The following is a 16991-nucleotide window of genomic DNA, read 5'->3' as shown; positions in this document are numbered from 1 at the left end:
GCAAATTTAGCAATTGTACCATCCAAATCATTTATATAAATGGTAAAGAGTTGAGCCCCAGCACTGATATCTGTGGTACACCACTCGTCATATCCTGCCAAGCAGAAAATGACCCATTTATGTCTGCTCTGTTCCCTGTTAGATAGCCAATCTTCTATATATGCCAATGTGATACCCCCTACACCATGTGCTTTTATTTTCCACATTAACTTTTGATGAGACACCTTATCAAATGCCTTTTCAAAATCTAAGTATAGTACATCCAATGGATCCCCTTTATCCACAGAACCTGTTACTTCTTCAAAGAACTCCAATTAATTATATAAAACATGATTTCCCTTTCACAAAACCATGTTTTGGTTCTGCCTGATTACTTTGAATTTATCTAAAGTACCCTGTTATAACGTCTTTCATAATAGCTTCTAACATTTTCCATTTGACAGGTGTTAAGCTAACTGGCCTATAGTTTCCTGCTTTCTGTCTCCCTTTTTGAATAAAGGAGCCACATTAGCTATTTTCCAGTCGAATGGAACCTTACCCAAATCTAGTGAATTTTGGAAAATTAGAACCAACATTTCGACTAACCCACTAGCCACTTCTTTTAAGACCCTAGGATGAAATCCATCAGGACCCAGGAACTTATCAACCCACAGTTCCAACAATTTGCTGAGTATCATTTCCCTGGTGATTGCAATTTTCTTGAGTTCCTCCCTCCCATCCAATTCCTTACTTACAGCCATTTCTAAAGTGAAGACCGATACAAAATACCTGTTCAATTCATCTGCCATTTCTTTATTTTACATTATTAAGGCCCCAGATTCACACTCTATCGGACCAACGTTCATTTTGTTAACTCTTTTTAAAATATCTATAGAAACTCTTACTATCTGCCTATGTATTTCTAGCTAGCTTTCTCTCATACTCTTATTTTAACTTGTCAACCTTTGCAGTTTTTTATATTCTTTCCAATCTTCTGACCTGCCGCCCATCTTTGCTCAATTATATGCTTTCCCTTTAAGTTTGATACTATCCTTAACTTGTTTTTTAGTTAACCATGGATGGCGGGCCCTCCCCTTGGAATTTTTCTTTCTCGTTGGAATGTATCTGTTCTGTGTATTCTGAAATACCTCGGAAGTGTCTGCCACTACATCTCTACACTGAGGAGTCCTGCAACAAATTAGAGGCAGACATTAATAAACTTAAAGAGCAAACAATTGTCAAATGAAGTTCAACACACATGTGAGTGAGGTAGTATGTCTTGGTAGGAAGAATAGGAAGTGACTTATTACTCGGACGGTGCATGTCAAGGTGGAGTAGAGGAACAAAAGGACCTCGGAGTATAAATACATCAATCACTAAAAAAGTTGTGCCAGAGATTAGCAAGTCCATAAAACAAGCAAACCAAACATTAGGCTTTATTTCTAAAGGGATAGAATTGAAAAGTAGGGAAGTAACGCTATACCTTACTGAATCTTGGTTAGACCACACTTAGAGTGCTGCATGCAACTCTGTTCACTGTATTAGAAAAAGGGATAGAGAGGCACTGGAGAGGGCACAGAGATGATTTACAAGGATGATGCTAGAAATGTGTGTGTGTAGGTATCAGGAAAGAATTGACAAGTTGCATCTCTTTTTTTCTGTTGGAGAAAGATTGAGGGGTTGCCTAATAGAGATCATTAAAGTTCTGAAGGTTTTGATAGAGTGGATAGAGAGGGAATGTTTCCTCTTGTGTGGAAGTGCATAACTAGAGGTTGTCGATATAAGGAATTCAGAAGCAATTTCTTTACCCAAAGAGTGGTAAGAATGTGGAACTTGCCACCACAGGAAATGATTGTAGCAAATAATATAGATGTACTTAAGGGTAAGCTAGACAAGGAAGAATGGAATAGAGGGTTACGATGGTAGATTTAGATGAAGAAAGATGGGAGGTGGCTCGAGTGGAGTGTAAACACCAGCATGGACCAGTTGGGCTGAATGGCCTGTTTCTGTGCCATATATCCTTTGTAATCCTATAGCCTTCAGCTGAATGGTAGGTAAGTTTTTCTTAATGCTTTTAAATATTTAAAAACAGCTTTGACACTTTTTGAAAACGGTTATAAACTTTTAAAACTGTTACAAAAGTGTTAAAATATTTAAAAGTCTGTGGAAGGCTGTCCCTTGTTGTCTCAGTGCCACACGGCTCCTTTCCCTGCATCTCCTCTTCCCCTGACTCCTCATCCCACCTGCCCCTGGGAACCGTGAAGATCACTTTTCTCGCCAGTCACAACAGCTTACAGCAACAAAGTGTTCATCTATCCTGCTTGACAGATTTACTTTTCACTAGGTTTGCTGACTTACGTCTACACTTGGGAGCCCTAACTTTTTTGCAAGTATAAATCCACACAGGTTGTGGGCAAATAAGCAAAATTCTTACAAAATGAACCCTGCTGCTTTAAGAATGGGAACAACCATCAGCAGCGCACTGCAGCCTCTAGATTTCAGTGTAAGTCAGGTCACTGGAAATTGTGGTCTGTTGCATCCCTCAATAGCGGTGAATACCTCACTGTTGGCACTTTTAAGAAAGAAAAGTCCAGGCCCTTGATGTTGGAAGTATTTAGGCTATGGAGGGCTCAAACTGCTTTTAGCTCTGTTTATATATTTGTAAGTCGGCTAACTTACACATGTTCGAACACACTCCCTTACAGACTGCCCAGGTTTCCTAATTCCCCTATCAAGGGTGTGCATGACCCTACCAGTGTCCACATATGTGTAAGTTGTGAACCACAGATCCTCCAGCGCACACACCATTTTTATTGTGCTTATGATTAAGGGCTTGGCTAACCTTCGATTGCTCAGTCACAACCAGCTAGTCCCCTTTTCCCTTTACCTTTGTTTACTTTTAAATCTTTAACTGGAGCCCAGCAGGAAATGACGATGTTTGTTGATTTCTTCCCATGGCTACTGGGCAAATACTCGTTTTTACATCGGCGGCAATAACTTCAGCATGACTCTGACTCTGGTCTGTGTGGTTCAAACAACAAGCTTTAAATATATTGACAAACAGCAGAATTGTTCTTAGACAATTGTTCTACAGTATTAGATTAAATGACGGGCAATTAATACAACCTGGTTTCCCTGCAGGCTTCAAGGTGATCAGCTTGACCTCGAGCACTCGAGTATGTTACTGCTGATTGCCCTGAGAGCGCTAACAACCACTGACCACTACTCCCATAATTAAATCCAATAAACCGGGGCCTAATTACGTAAATACTGACCTTGTCCCTGACCTTATCTTCTGGTTAACCACCTATTTGTAATTGTCTGGTCCAAGCTCCGTTTTTCACGAACAAAAGTTGTTATCTCTAAGTTCAGCTAGTATGTCAAAAGCCAGCATGTAGCAAAGCCATTTTAATTCACTGCACACAGTTTGTTGGGTAGATGGTTAATGAGTAATGGTTAACATTCCACTCAGAGTTTTACTCTGTATCTGACTCATGCTGTACCTGCACAGAGAGTGTTGGATGGGGACAGTGTAAAGGAGTTTTACTCTGTACCAAACACCTTGCTGTACCTGTCCTAGGAGTGTCTGATGGGGACAGTGTAGGGTGAGTAGGTGCTGTACAGTTCATAATGAAGTCAACAGGGTACAGTGCAGGATCAAGAATCCCAACATATGCTATTGATACCAGTGAATCCTAGTAGGGACTGTACTGTACCAGATGGTGATTCCCAGCAGGGACTGCACCATAACAGGTGGTGATTCCCAGCAGGGACTGTACCATAACAGGTGGTGAATCCCAGCAGGGACTGTACCATAACAGGTGGTGATTCCCAGCAGGGACTGTACCATAACAGGTGGTGATTCCCAGCAGGGACTATACCATAACAGGTGGTGATTCCCAGCAGGGACTGTACCATAACAGGTGGTGATTCCCAGCAGGGACTGTACCATAACAGGTAGTGATACCCAGCAGGGACTGTACCATAACAGGTGGTGATTCCCAGCAGGGACTGTACCATAACAGGTGGTGATTCCCAGCAGGGACTGTACCATAACAGGTGGTGATTCCCAGCAAGGACTGTACCATAACAGGTGATGATTCCCAGCAGGGACTGTACCATAACAGGTGGTGATTCCCAGCAGGGACTGTACCATAACAGGTGGTGATTCCCAGCAGGGACTGTACCATAACAGGTGATGATTCCCAGCAGGGACTGTACCATAACAGGTGGTGATTCCCAGCAGGGACTGTACCATAACAGGTGATGATTCCCAGCAGGGACTGTACCATAACAGGTGGTGATTCCCAGCAGGGACTGTACCATAACAGGTGATGATTCCCAGCAGGGACTGCACCATAACAGGTGGTGATTCCCAGCAGGGACTGTACCATAACAGGTGGTGATTCCCAGCAGGGACTGCACCATAACAGGTGGTGATTCCCAGCAGGGACTGCACCATAACTGGTGGTGATTTCCAGCAGGGACTGTACCATAACAGGTGGCCCATAACAGGTGGTGATTCCCAGCAGGGACTGTACCATAACAGGTGTGAGTCCCAGCAGGGACTGGACTTACTGGGTGGTGATTCCTAGCAGAGATTTTACTGTACCAGGTGGTGATCCCAGTAGGAGGACCGCATTTGGAGAACTCTGTAGAATTTTGGTCTTGCATCAGAAGCAGTTCAGAGAAGGTTCAGTAGGCTGATTCCTGAAATGAATGAGTTGAGCAGATTTGGTCTATCCTCATTGTAGTTTAGAAGAATGAGAGGTGACCTTTTGAAACATATAAGATTCTGAGGGTGCTTGACAGGGTAGATGCTGGGAAAATGTTTCCTTTCGTGGAGTAACCTAAAACTAGGGGGCACAGTTTCAAAATAAGGAGTCTCCCATTTAAGACTTGGGTAAGGAGGAACTTCTCTTAAATTCGCTAGTCTTTGGAATTCTCTTCCACAGAGCACTAGAGGCTGGGTCATTGAGTGTATTCAGGGAGGAGTTAGGTTTTTGATTGACAAGGGAGGTTAGGGTCATTGGGGGGGCAAGAATGTGGAGATCAGTCACGATCTTATCGAATGGAGAGGATGGGCTGAATGGCCTATTCCTCCTATTTCATATGATCCTATAGGGGCTTGGCAGTTATTTTGTATGGTTGGATGCTCGAAACCCATTGGTTAATGTAGGTTTATTTTTCAGGTTGGATGAAGATGGGAAGGTGCTGACTCCAGAGGAACTTCTGTATAGGGTGAGTGCTGGAGTGGGGGTGTGGAAGAAGTGATTGCTGGAGCCGGGGGTTGAAGAGGGTCAGAGTGAGTACTGAAGCCCGTGGGGGAGAGAGCGTGAATACTGGATTGGCGGGGCAAGGGGAAATGAGTGCTGGAGCGGGGTTGGTGGTGCTGTGTGCACACTGGAGCAGAAACTGAGAGTACCGTGGCCAGAGAAGGGTAAGTGAGCACTTTTGAGGGGCGGGGGCGTAGTGGGTGAATGCCGGAGCTGTGTTGGGGATGGGAAGCTGGGGCTGGAGGGGTTGAGCAAGTTTGAAGGTGGGAATCTGGGCTGGGTGGAAAAGGGGTCTTGAGCAGTGGGGGGTTTACTGGTCGGGGGGTGGAAGGACATTTAGGCAGGTGTGAGAGGTTGAAACAGGGGGTCAGTTTTTGTGGGGGAGGCTGGGTAAATGGGGGTCTAGGCCCGAGTGTGAGGTTGAAAGAGGGGGTTGATTTTTAGGAGAGAGGCTAAGTGGAAGGTGGCGGCGTGTTCTACTTGGTGTTTCAGTGGAGTGAACGGAGGTGTGGGGGGGCGTCCAGGGTTGTGAACAAATGATACAAAATGCTGGAAACACACATCAGGTCAGTCAGCATGTGGACAGGAGCAAATAAAAGTTAATATTTTGGACAAAGTCCATTGCCAGAACTGAACAATGAAAAACAAACGAGAACATAAATAGAATCAGGAATACGAACAAAGGACAAGGTAACACACAAACTACAATCAGGACATGGCGAGAAACCTTCCACTTGCTCAGAATAAAAACTGGAGATTGTTCGAAAGTGAGCCAGGCAGTAGACGGACAGTAAAGAAATCTTTTTGTGAGCAAATCGTTAAAATACACGCAGAATTGAAGGAGGCTATTCGGCCCAGCCAGTCTGTGCTGGCTCCTTCGGAGAGCAGACCACTTTGTCCCATGGCCCCGCTCTTTCACCATATCCCTTCAAGCATTTATCCAATTTCCTTTTGAATCAGTGTTCAAAACCCTATCAAGCCGGGCATCCCGAAATCCAGTTACACTTTGCATGGATAAGTTTTACTTCCTGTCACCTCTTGTCATCTTAAATCTGTGCCCTCTGTTTATCGACCCTTCAGCCACTTAAAAATGTTTCTCTCTATTTATTCTGTCTTAACCCTTCATGACTTTAAACACCTCGATCAAATCACCTCTATTTACAAAGCCCGGGTCCCATATTCTTTATTAACTGCCTGGCTGGCGCTGAGGGAACCAACGTGAGGGAAAATTTTACGTGACCTTATCCGCACCAATCTACCTGTCACATGTGCGTCTGTCTGTAACGGCACTGGCAGGAGTGACCACCAGACAGTCCCTGTGAAGACCAACGGCTGGATTTTACAAACCACCACCCCCCCCCTCCCAACTCTGTCAGGCGTGTTTTCTAGGGGTGGGGGGACACATAACATATGTCGGGTGGCTAGCCCACTGCCTTCCTGTGCACCCTCGACCCAGTCCCCATAATAAGCTAGCTGGGCACGTGCCAAAATTACCAGCCCGCCCGCTATATTTAAATTTTCAATTCAAGGCCGGTTAGGCTTGTTAGCAGGCCCACGCCATAGTCCAGTTGGTGTGGGCAGGCGGGCGGGAGTGGAAAACAGCAGGAAGGAAGGGAGGGTCAGCTCATTTTGGAGGTGCCCTGTGTGCATCGTGGGCACCTCCCAAAATGTCACCCTCCTCCCCTTCCTCACTGTCTGCCCGCCAAAACCACCCCCCCAACAACTTCCCACCCCCTCCCCCTTCCTCCCTGGGCTCTCAGATCCCTCCCCACTCTAAAAGCCTGGGACTTGCCTGTCTCTGGCAGCCATCGCTCTCCATGCCCCTTCCTCCAGTCCCAGCAGCGCCCACCGTTAAACTCTGGTGCTGCTGACCAGTCAGATGGGCTGGCAGCTCTTGAGGGCAGGACTTCACCCGCGAGGGTGCCCTAATCCCATTCTCAGCTAGTTTAGTCACCCCACAGTGTGTTGTGGCTGTGGAGCAGGCTTCTTTCCAGCACATTGTTTGCAGCCTGGTTTCCCCCTGCCTGCGCCAAGTCTTGCGTTCACACTGAGGGCACCCTGCACCATCTTGTGTGGCACTTACCGCTGCACTAGATAGGATCGATTCATATCAGTTCTAGAAGCTCAAAACTGGGCATCCTCAAAGCAGCCTGGACCATCAGCAGCAGAATTGTATTCAACTACTATCTCTAACCTCATGGCCTGGCATGTCCCTCACTCTACCTTTTACCATCAAGCCAAGGATCAATCCTTGGTTCAATGAGGAGTTTAGGAGAGAACGCCATGAACAACACTAGGCATTCCTAGAAATGAGGTGTCAACCTGGTGAGGCTGTGACACAGATTACATGCGTGCTAAATTCAGATAAGTCACCGACCTAAAATATTAACCCCTGTTTCTCTCTCCACAGATGCTGCCAGACCTGCTGAGTACTTCCAACATTTTCTGCCCTAATACTAAACTTTACTTTCCTTCTTTCAGGCTGTCCAGTCAGTCAACATGAGTCACGACACTGCACACGCACAGATGGATGTGAAATTTCGGTCACTGGTATGCGTAGGACTGAAGTAAGTGATAATCTTCAATCCTTGACTGTATAATCCTAGGCCTTTGAGACTGAGCAGGGAATGAATAGTGGTCAATGTGTGGTTCATGGCTGAATATACCCACTTGGAATCCCTACCTAAACGAGACATTTGGACTTGAAAGGAAAGTTGGGCCAAATGTATTTTGGGGTGTAACTTATCAAGGAAGGCCAATAAACCAGGCAGTGTAAGGGGGTGCAAGAAACAGGTTGTAAAAAAGGGTTTAGGGAGATGGTGAAAAGTTGGGTATGTGAAATCGGTCTAAAATGGAATTGCTTGTTGGTCTAATGTCTTCTCCCAGATCCTACAGTGACTAACTCCCTTAGCACACGTGTGTAGTAACTCGCAGTAAATCAGAGGATCCCTTGTGAGATCAGCATGGGTATTATATTCTGCTGGAGATATGTCTCAATTGACCTGTCCATGTAAGGACCGCAATTTATAATAAGGCAGAACCTGAGGTTTATTGGATGCAAGTATTCATCAGTGAGGGAAATTTGTGGACCGGCAGGTGCCTGGAAAAGGTTTTTAAAGTCAAGAAGCAAGTAGGAAAAATCTAGGTTTTTAAACTTGCATTCATTGACCAATTCCCTAAGAATTAAATTATGATTCCTTGTTATCGATATGATACGCAAACCAAACAGGGGCAAGTATGTTACAGACTTCTGAAAGTGTGTCAGACACGGGTAGACTTTCTACTTGATTGCGCTTTTATTTGGAGCATTTCTCCCTAAATCCACATAACTCACGCAGAAATTGCGGACATTTTAAGAACCAATTATGTCCTGTACAAACTGAGCATTCGAAGCAGGCGTTAGCCAGGTTTTCCCTCCCCCGGGTGAATGACTCACCATTGACAATTTCTGCTGATTACGCGTGTTTGCAACCTTCGAGGAGGCAGGGAAAATTAAGCTGGAAATTTTGGGTGCAAAGCATCTTTTAAAAGCCGTTGAATTTTTGTTTTAGAAAATGATTACTGTAGCTAGCAATTGGCCCTTATGTTTTTTAAAGTCATTTTCAGTCATTTAAAGAAAGGAAAGGTTGCATCTTTTGATGACTACCAGACCTCTCAAACTGCTTTACACCTAATGAAGTACATTTTTCAAGTTTACACACTGTTGTAATGTAGGAAACGCAGCAACCAATTTGTGCACAGCAAACTCCCACAAATAGCAAAGTCATTCTGACCTGATCATATGTTTTTATTGAATATTTAGCCAAGACACAGGGATAACTCCCCAGCTGCTCTTCAAAATAGTGTCGTGAGATGTTTTATTTACACCTGAGAAGACAAATGAGACCCTCGGTTTAACGTCTCATCCAAAAGTCCAACACCCTCTGACAGTGCAGCATGTCCTCAGTACTGCAGGGGAATATCAGCCTGGATTTTTTGCAGTCTAATGTTGGAGTGGGAGTTGACCTTGGACCTTATGACTCAGAGGCTACCCACTCAGCCACTAATAAATTGCGTTATTCACATGATTGGCACAAGAACACATTATCTAAATCTCTCTCTCTCAGCCCTAATCTCTCACTCACGGCCCTAAATCTCTCTCTCACGGCCCTAAATCTCTCTCTCTCTCTCTCTCTCTCTCTCTCTCACACGGCCCTAAATCTCTCTCTCTCTCTCACACGGCCCTAAATCTCTCTCTCTCTCTCTCTCTCTCACAGCCCTAAATCTCTCTCTCTCTCACGACCCTAAATCTCTCTCTCTCTCACGACCCTAAATCTCTCTCTCTCACACGGCCCTAAATCTCTCTCTCTCTCTCACACGGCCCTAAATCTCTCTCTCTCTCTCTCTCTCTCTCTCTCTCTCTCACACGGCCCTAAATCTCTCTCTCTCTCTCACACGGCCCTAAATCTCTCTCTCTCTCTCTCTCTCTCTCACAGCCCTAAATCTCTCTCTCTCTCACGACCCTAAATCTCTCTCTCTCTCATGACCCTAAATCTCTCTCTCTCTCACAACCCTAAATCTCTCTCACTCTCATGACCCTAAATCTCTCTCTCTCTCACAGCCCTAAATTTCTCTCTCTCTCTCTCTCACGGCCCTAAATCTCTCTCTCTCTCTCTCTCACGGCCCTAAATCTCTCTCTCTCTCACGGCCCTAAATCTCTCTCTCTCTCTCTCGGCCCTAAATCTCTCTCTCTCTCTCTCTCTCTCACGGCCCTAAATCTCTCTCTCTCTCTCTCTCACGGCCCTAAATCTCTCTCTCTCTATCTCTCTCTCTCACGGCCCTAAATCTCTCTCTCTCTCTCTCACGGCCCTAAATCTCTCTCTCTCTATCTCTCTCTCTCACGTCCCTAAATCTCTCTCTCTCTAGCTCTCTCTCTCATGGCTCTAAATCTCTCTCTCTCTCTCTCTCTCTTTCACGGCTCTAAATCTCTCTCTCCCTCTCTCACGGCCCTAAATCTCACTCTCTCTCTCTCTCTCTCTCTCTCGGCCTTAAATCTCTCTCTCTCATGGCCCTAAATCTCTCTCTCTCTCTCTCACGGCCCTAAATCTCTCTCTCTCACTCTCTCTCTCTCACGGCCCTAAATCTCTCTCTCTCTCTCACGGCCCTAAATCTCTCTCTCGCTCACAAACTGGGTCAAAATCCTGGAACTCCCTCCCTAACAGCACTGTGGGTGTACCTACACCACATGGACTGCAGCGGTTCAAGAAGGCAGCTCACCACCACCTTCTCAAGGGCAACTAGAGATGGGCAATAAATGCTGGCCCAGCCAGCGAAGCCCACATCCCGTGAATGGATAAAAAAAAAACCCATATATCTCTCTCTCTCAGCCCCAAAAATCTGTCTCCCAACCCCCCACCCAAAAATCTCTCTCACTCACATCATGTAACCTGACAATTTCACTATCCAGCTACCACCCACCCCTCCTTTCAGTGAGTGATATTGTTCATCCTGCCTGTCAGCTGCTGCTAGTTTTGCTGACTTGTGGCTGTGTTTTTTTTTTAAACTGCACAAGCTGAGGGATATTTTAAGATGGCTCATCTTCTATTTCAGGGATCCGGTATCTGCAGGTTAGCCTTAGGTTAATGCTTCATCTCTGTCGAGCTCAGCTACTGTACTGCGTGTTTGTTTTCCATTTTCCACCCAAGCCTTCCTGTCTTCCTTCTGAGTGCTGTTGCCAAGTCTGTTGCTGTAGGCAATGATCTCACTCTCTTCACCTGATGTACTTGATGTGCTCCTTTTATTCGTTGCTGGCAGGGCTGTAACGTTTTGAATGTGAATTGAAATAGTTCTGGATTGCGTTGTATTCTTATCACTAATGGTGCCTTTGTGTAGTGAACAGGTTCTGCCATTATGGCTGGAGGTGCTTTGTTCCAGTATACAAACAGTGGAGAAATGGTACCAGCCCTGGTCATTCCTACGCAGTCCTGGCTGGGTCCAGATCAAGTGTGAATTGAGGTAAGGAGCTGCTCTGAACGATGCTGCTGTAAAGGCTCATATTCCTGTGCCCATTTCCTCCTCCCTTGTCAGGGACACTGATATTATCTGCCCTGGAATGATGTGATCATCAGGCCTCACTGACGCCTCGTGTCAGAGCTGACTGGAGGTCATAGACAAAAATCAGCTTCCAGCAACTTTGACTGAGTTGTCACAAGTAGTGGGAATTCTGTCTGGCTTCCCAACCTGGGGCTTGGAGAGGTGGTGGAGTGGAGTGGGAATTCTTGAGACCAGTTGGAGCCATACATTTGCTGTCTCCCAGAGATCAGCTACTCAGTATAGGGCCAGAATAGAATCTGACCCTTCGGGTCTGCATGGCTCAGCTAGACTTGTCCCAGCATCATTAATTGCTCCTTTCAACTCAATCATTTTCTCTTGCTTGCTGTTGCTCCTTCAGGAATGGAGTTCTGACTGGTGTATAGAAACTAGGAGCAGGAGTAGGCCATTCGGCCCTTCGAGCCTGCTCCACCATTCATCATGATCATGGCTGATCATCCAACTCAATAGCCTGCTCCCGCTTTCTCCCCATACCCTTTGACCCCTTTCGCCCCACGAGCTATATCTAACTTCTTCTTGAAAACATACAATGTTTTGACCTCAACTACTTTCTGTGGCAGTGAATTCCATAGGCTCACCACTCCCTGGGTGATGAAATTTCTCCCATTCTAAAGTCTTGCTTTGCTCCTGTCCTTCCCCCACCCCCCCACCCCACCCCCCACCCCCCCCAGCATCCCAGTGAAAAAGATGCCTTCTACATGCAGTGCTGAACCCTGCTTCCAACAACCCCTCCCCACCCCACCACCCAGAAGGGGCTGATGTTTGATGTTGTATGAGACACCCCAGCCCTGTATGTCTGTTGCTGGTTTTACTGCAGAGTTCAGCAATGGGGCCACGTAATGTGTATCTGTGTCATAACTTGAGATGTTGGAACAAGTAGGGAAAGTATCCGGAGAGTGAGTGCCAAGATTGGGGAGCTTGATTAACAAAAGAGAATTACACTCTTATAAACTGTCCATCGCTGTGAGGTTGTTGGGCTCAATGCGATTAAATTTTCTTCAATCTTTCAGGGCTCGATAAGGTAACAAACAGCTTCTCTTGCGTCCTGCAGTGTAACATTTCTGTTGAATGAGTTTTCTCCCTCTTGTGTTGCAGGGTTCTGTCCAGGTTTGCATTCAGCCTTTCTCAGGACTGGGAACTGCCCACCAAGAAAGAGGTAAAGAACAAAGAATAATGAAGGTGCCATGCTTCCCATCCCCTGGACATTAACCCTGCACTTGGGCCAGTGTCCACTCCACTGGACATTAACCCTGCACTGAGCCAATGTCCACTCCACTGGACATTAACCCTGCACTGAGCCAGTGTCCACTCCACTGGACATTAACCCTGCACTGAGCCAGTGTCCACTCCACTGGACATTATACCCTGCACTGAGTCAGTGTCCGCTCCACTGGACATTAACCCTGCACTGAGCCAGTGTCCACCCCCTGGACATTAACCCTGCACTGAGCCAGTGTCCGCTCCACTGGACATTAACCCTGCACTGAGCCAGTGTCCACCCCCTGGACATTAACCCTGCACTGAGCCAGTGTCCGCTCCACTGGACATTAACCCTGCACTGAGCCAGTGTCCGCTCCACTGGACATTAACCCTGCACTGAGTCAGTGTCCGCTCCACTGGACATTAACCCTGCACTGAGTCAGTGTCCACTCTACTGGACATTAACCCTGCACTGAGCCAGTGTCCACCCCCTGGACATTAACCCTGCACTGAGTCAGTGTCCACTCCACTGGACATTAACCCTGCACTGAGCCAGTGTACGCTCCACTGGACATTAACCCTGCACTGAGCCAGTGTCCGCTCCACTGGACATTACACCCTAAAGTGAGCCAGTGTCCACTCCACTGGACATGACACCCTAAAGTGAGCCAGTGTCATGCCTGGCACTTGATCCATGATCCCTGTACAAATACAATAGGGAGGAATTTCTAGGAGACTCTTCACGGTGTTTTGAGGGCAAGGTTTTGTGTGTGGGGGTTGCAATGGGGGATATGCTTGGGTTGGAGGGGGGGAGGGTTTTGTGTGTGTGGGGGGGTGGGGTGTAGGGGTTGCAATGGGGGATACGTGTGGGTGGGGGGGATGTTTTGTGTGTGAGGGGGGCAGGGTGTGGAGATTGCAATGGGGGGGGTTATGTGTGGGTGGGGGGTATTGGGTTTTGTATGTGGGGGTTGCAATGGGGGATATGCTTGGGTTGGGGGGGGAGGGTTTTGTGTGTGTGGGGGGGTGGGGTGTAGGGGTTGCAATGGGGGATACGTGTGGGTGGGGGGGATGTTTTGTGTGTGAGGGGGCAGGGTGTGGAGATTGCAATGGGGGGGGTTATGTGTGGGTGGGGGGTATTGGGTTTTGTGTGTGTGGGGGTTGCAATGGGCATATATGTGGAAGCTGCTGTGGGAAGGTTGTTCTTGCGGAGTTCTCTGAGGCAGACGGGGGTTCTGATCTTCATATTTCTTGGCGTTAGTTGCTACCAGGGTGAGGCTGAGACCACGGACACTTTGAATGTGAACTGTGATGAGGGGTCGAGTGCTGATACTTATCCCTTGGCTCTGTTTTATTGAGTGATGCCATCTGAGTGTTGCAACTTGATCTCGATGTATTTTTTTCCTCATCAGGACAAAGAGAAGAAGCCTCTGAAAGATGGAGTCCAGGACATGCTGGTGAAGCATCATCTCTTCAGCTGGGATATTGACGGTTAAATAACTCCTCTCCTCCAATCAAAACACTCAACGCCAAATCTCCATGAGCATGTGACAGTGCAGGTGCCTGTCTACATAGCGATCACCCAATCACAATCCGGATTTGCAAAATGCTGTCTCACATTCACACAACAAGGAAACACTCATCATCATAACCCTGTAAATATTAACATTTGGCAGCTGATGCTATATCCGTAACCCCCTCCCCTCCCTCCATCCTGCTCTCTCTCTTTTTCTATATCTCTCTCTCTCTCCCCCACCTTCCCCTCTGCCCTGCTCTCTCTCTCTCTGCTTTCTCTCTCTGCTTTCTCTCTCTACCTTCCCTTCCCCTCTGCCCTGCGCTCTCTCTCTCACTCTCTCTCACTCTCTCTCACTCTCTCTCTCTCTCCCTCCACCTTCACCCTGCTCTTTTTCTTTCTCTCCCCTCATGCCCTGCTCTCTCTCCCCCTCTGCCCTGCTCTCATCCCCTCCCCTCCCCCTCCACCCTGCTCCCTCTCCCCACCAAAGTATGAGTTACACAGAGTCCTTGCATAGTTCTCATTAACAGGCTTGGGGGAACTTGGCTAACCTGGTTTCACTTGGTGAGTTGACCTGCACTGTAATCTTTCCCTGCTGAGGGGTCAAACTTTAATGAAGGGGCCCTTTTCACACCTCATCCCACCCAGGATTCCAGCCCTTTGCTGTGAAGGCCAGAGCTCAGGGCTTCAAAGCAGCTGAAAAAGGACTGCAGAGGAATGGATAAACCAAACATGAGGCACTGCCTCTGGGAGCAAAAGCCTCCGGCCTGTCCCGCAGAACTCTCGATGCTTGTTATCAGGGGAGCAGTAAATGTCGGCATCCAGGAGGTGACGACAGCTGACGGCAAAGGGCACATCCATGTCACTCTCTGTGATTCGTGCTGCCAGATTGATGTCTGTGGAGGTGATGAATATAATTTCCCAATCCCTGCGCACTCCCAAATTATGTGACCACATGAGGTGTTCAAAAGTGGTTCAGTTCCAACAGGTGCTGGTCGCGATCTCCAACCAGTGGGTGAAAGGGCCCAAAACAACAACAACTTGCATTTATGTAGCACCTTTACTACATCCCTAGGCACTTAAAAAACTGCCATGGCTATTCACTATGTCTGTACACCAGTCCGCTTTTAACAGTAAGGGTTGCTCTCGATAGTTTAGTTCACTCGTTTAAGCGTGGGGTTGATTTTCGAATTATGCAAAGAGCAGTTTGTCCCACCACAGCGTGCCTGGGTTGGATGTTCCCTGTGCCCCAGGCGGCGAGCGCAATGAGCAGATTTTACTGGACAGCCTTGGGGGGGGGGTGGGGGGTGGGGGGGATATCCCCTTGAATCAGCAGCTGGGAGCAGAGACCGTCCCGACACTGACAGGCAACTCAAGACGACGGACTCATCGTCACCCAAGGAAGCCCCGGCACCTTGTCCAAAGCCCGGGGTACAACAAGGCCGTAACCGAAGGAAAACGCTGAAAAGTTGGAACGCCCGCCTCCTGGGACACACAAAATTTCCATCTCCTGTGCTCCTCACGACCTCCGTCTTCATGGCTTCCCAGGACTGCCCAGTAAAAGCTGCTCACCGTCTGCCTCAGTCAGGAGCCGGCAAAAAGCTCGCCAACTAGGGGAAAATGTCAGTGCTGATCTCAATGTGAAATTACGGTGTGATTACTTACGAAAATTACCAACTGAACTTTGTGACCGTTGTTCCATGTTTTCACTGATCTCTGGAAATCCTGTATTAATCCCATTTCTGTCAATCCTGAACGAAAAGAGACTTAATTCAGAATCTAGCAGAAAGATGTTTGTGGAGTTGTTGTCAGTGCAGGTCCTGTAGCAGGATTTCAGCAGATTCGGTATCCTCCGTACGCTGCCTTCTGGTTTGTCTCCTGATAATTGGGTTTTACTTTATTCCTTGCCTTCCTTGACTTTTCTTTAATCATTGCCCAGTCTGTGTGTATAAACTTTTTATCATGTTAGCTACTTGTAAATAAGAAATAAAGGAATACTGGGTTACTGGCGTCCGGTGTCACTGCGTTTTACTGCACCCTGTTCCTTGTAGGTGATGGCCTGCAGCCCATGGTTGCATGTTGGATCAGGGAAGTCGGGTGGACTGATCCAGTCTGAGGCATATTCGTGCTAAAGTTCTGCCCGTCATTACTTACCAGCCAGAGGGAGGGAGCGGAAGTCCTGATGCTACTGCAACAGTTTCAAGGAGCAACTAGAAACGCATGAAATATGGGAAAGTCAGCGCTCAGCCAGCGCTAATGATGGGGAACAGGAGGTGAAGAGAAAGATGGATCGGTGTTAGGGCAGGAATCCATCCATCCATCCATACTAGTGGTAGCCCCATAGTGCAAGGAGTTGGCTTTGACTGTTGAGTGTCACCACGTCTCCTGAGCCAGCTATGCAGCGTTAGCAGAACAAGGAGAGGCACGATATCACATGCAGCACCTGAGAAGACTATGCGATCGTGTGTGTTGAAAATATGACGGTGTTAGAAAGAGAAGGACCTGGAGGAGCCAAAGACGGAATCTATTTGGTTGAAGTTAAGAAACAATAGAGAAGTTATTGTACTACTTTGTCTATTTTATATGCTACCCAATAATGGGAAAGAGGTAGAGGAACAGATTTGCAGCAAGATTACTGAGAGGTAGTAAGAGTAGTGATAATGGGAGACTTTACCCCAAAATTGAATGGGATAGTGATTGTGTTATGTGTGGAGAAGGGTGGGGGGGAGTTTCTGAAATGTGTTCAAGAGAATTTTCTTAATTAGCGTGTATCCTGTCCATTGAGGAAGAAGGCATTGCTAAATCTGATGCTTGGGAATGAAGTTGTGGAGGAGCACAAAGAGCAAATTGGAACAAAGAAACTTAACCATAGGAGGAGAGAAAAAAAACAAAAATGCTGAAACAACTCAGCAGGTCTGGCAGCATCTGTGGAGACA

The 16991-nt window shown here is 47.0% G+C and overlaps 1 protein-coding gene across 1 annotated transcript in view; it reads left to right on the top strand.

Moving 5' to 3' along the window:
• Positions 1-16065, top strand: part of LOC144669326 (small G protein signaling modulator 3-like) — a 39522-nt gene extending 23457 nt beyond the window's left edge. Inside the window, exons 5-9 of the mRNA XM_078531690.1 lie at positions 5172-5220; positions 7737-7822; positions 11127-11249; positions 12441-12501; positions 13955-16065. Of these exons, the coding sequence (XP_078387816.1) occupies positions 5172-5220; positions 7737-7822; positions 11127-11249; positions 12441-12501; positions 13955-14038 (403 nt within the window). The 3' untranslated portion in view covers positions 14039-16065. The remainder of the gene's footprint in view (positions 1-5171; positions 5221-7736; positions 7823-11126; positions 11250-12440; positions 12502-13954) is intronic.
• The last annotated feature ends 926 nt before the right edge of the window (positions 16066-16991 follow it).

The sequence above is a fragment of the Cetorhinus maximus genome, chromosome 29, assembly GCF_964194155.1.
Source record: "Cetorhinus maximus chromosome 29, sCetMax3.hap1.1, whole genome shotgun sequence".
Taxonomy (NCBI): domain Eukaryota; kingdom Metazoa; phylum Chordata; class Chondrichthyes; order Lamniformes; family Cetorhinidae; genus Cetorhinus; species Cetorhinus maximus.
This window is presented reverse-complemented; position numbering and strand designations above follow the sequence as displayed.